At 38.3% G+C, this 1231-nt stretch overlaps 1 protein-coding gene across 1 annotated transcript; it reads right to left on the bottom strand.

Moving 5' to 3' along the window:
* Positions 1–64: 64 nt before the first annotated feature.
* LOC110094482 (FCS-Like Zinc finger 13-like) lies at positions 65–979 on the bottom strand. The gene is made up of 2 exons (XM_020819734.2): positions 566–979; positions 65–374 (listed from the first exon to the last, which is right to left on the bottom strand). The coding sequence occupies exons 1-2, from the start codon at positions 895–897 to the stop codon at positions 284–286; spliced, it is 423 nt and encodes a 140-aa protein (XP_020675393.1). The 5' UTR covers positions 898–979; the 3' UTR covers positions 65–283.
* Between the last annotated feature and the right edge of the window lie 252 nt (positions 980–1231).

The following is a 1231-nucleotide window of genomic DNA, read 5'->3' as shown; positions in this document are numbered from 1 at the left end:
TTTTACTTAAAAATTATAAAATAAATATATCTTCCAAAATATATATGTTTTTAAATAAAAAAAATTTCACGAAAGCTTTCTCATTACAGATATTTAAGCTTCAAAAGAAGAATTTTACAATTCCAAAAATTTTCCCTTACAATTACTTAGTAATATTCCTCTTTTTCATTGCTCATTCTGATCAGTTTTGTCTAATCTACAACACTACGCCGCCGTGACTCCGGCGGAGAACAGCGGCCGTCGCCGTTGCCGGAGAAGGAAGTGCTTGAGAAAAAAACCCTCCTCAAAACTTCAAACTCCCTTTTTTGTTTAGAAACTCATCGGTTACTATTTGTTCATATCTGCACTCCTTGCTGCAAAATGCCTTCTCCCCCCTGCATCCAACAGATACCAAATTCAAGCTTATAAGATTATAGTTTATGTTTTTTAAAAATTTTATCCCTGTACTTTTCAAATTAAAGAACACAGAGAAGATCCGATTATATGTTAATTTCGAACTCATACTGAAACGGTGATGAATCATCCAAATATGTTAAAAAAATCAGATTTTTATCTGATTAATTACCTATACATGTAGATATCTTTCCCGTGCAAACTTTTCCTGCACAGATAGCAGCAGCTAAGTAAATCAGCCACCGGAAATTCTCCGGCTGCGGCCAGCGACCGCTTTCCACCGCAGCTCGCCTCCGAGCCGACATGGGGCATCCGTCGCCGATCTCCGGCGAAAGTTTCGAGCTTGGACACTATGCTAAGCCCCACACCGTCGGAATCTCTCTTCTTCCATCCTTTAGGGGACAGAGGATTTCGTTCCAGTGGGCTTGCTGTGCCTGGTGAAGCGGTGTGTTGGCCGGCGGAGATCGGGCTGGGGAGTTTGTGGGCGGGCCGCTGGGTCAACATAGCTGGATTCAGGTTTTAGGTGCCGGAGAAAGAGAAGACGGCGATGGTGGTGGTTGTAGTGGTGGTGGAAAGAGAAGGTTGGAGTAACAATGGGCTCTCTGATATGCTTATAAAGGCTAATTTCCTTTGAATCATAATCTCTTTTTTTTTTTTTGCAAAATTCTGCTAATTGTATTTTTTATTATTAAATTGCTGAAATTAACGGACTCATATAGGTGTAAGGGAAAAATAAAGGATTTGCTGATTTAGATAAATTATCATCACTGTATATCAAAAAATATTGATTAAAATAATATTAAGAAAAATTTTTATAGTAAAAAATAAGATTAATCAT

Source organism: Dendrobium catenatum, unplaced genomic scaffold, assembly GCF_001605985.2.
Source record: "Dendrobium catenatum unplaced genomic scaffold, ASM160598v2 original_scaffold_252551, whole genome shotgun sequence".
NCBI lineage: Eukaryota > Viridiplantae > Streptophyta > Magnoliopsida > Asparagales > Orchidaceae > Dendrobium > Dendrobium catenatum.
Note: the sequence above shows the minus strand (reverse complement) of the source record. Positions and strands in the feature narration are given on the sequence as shown.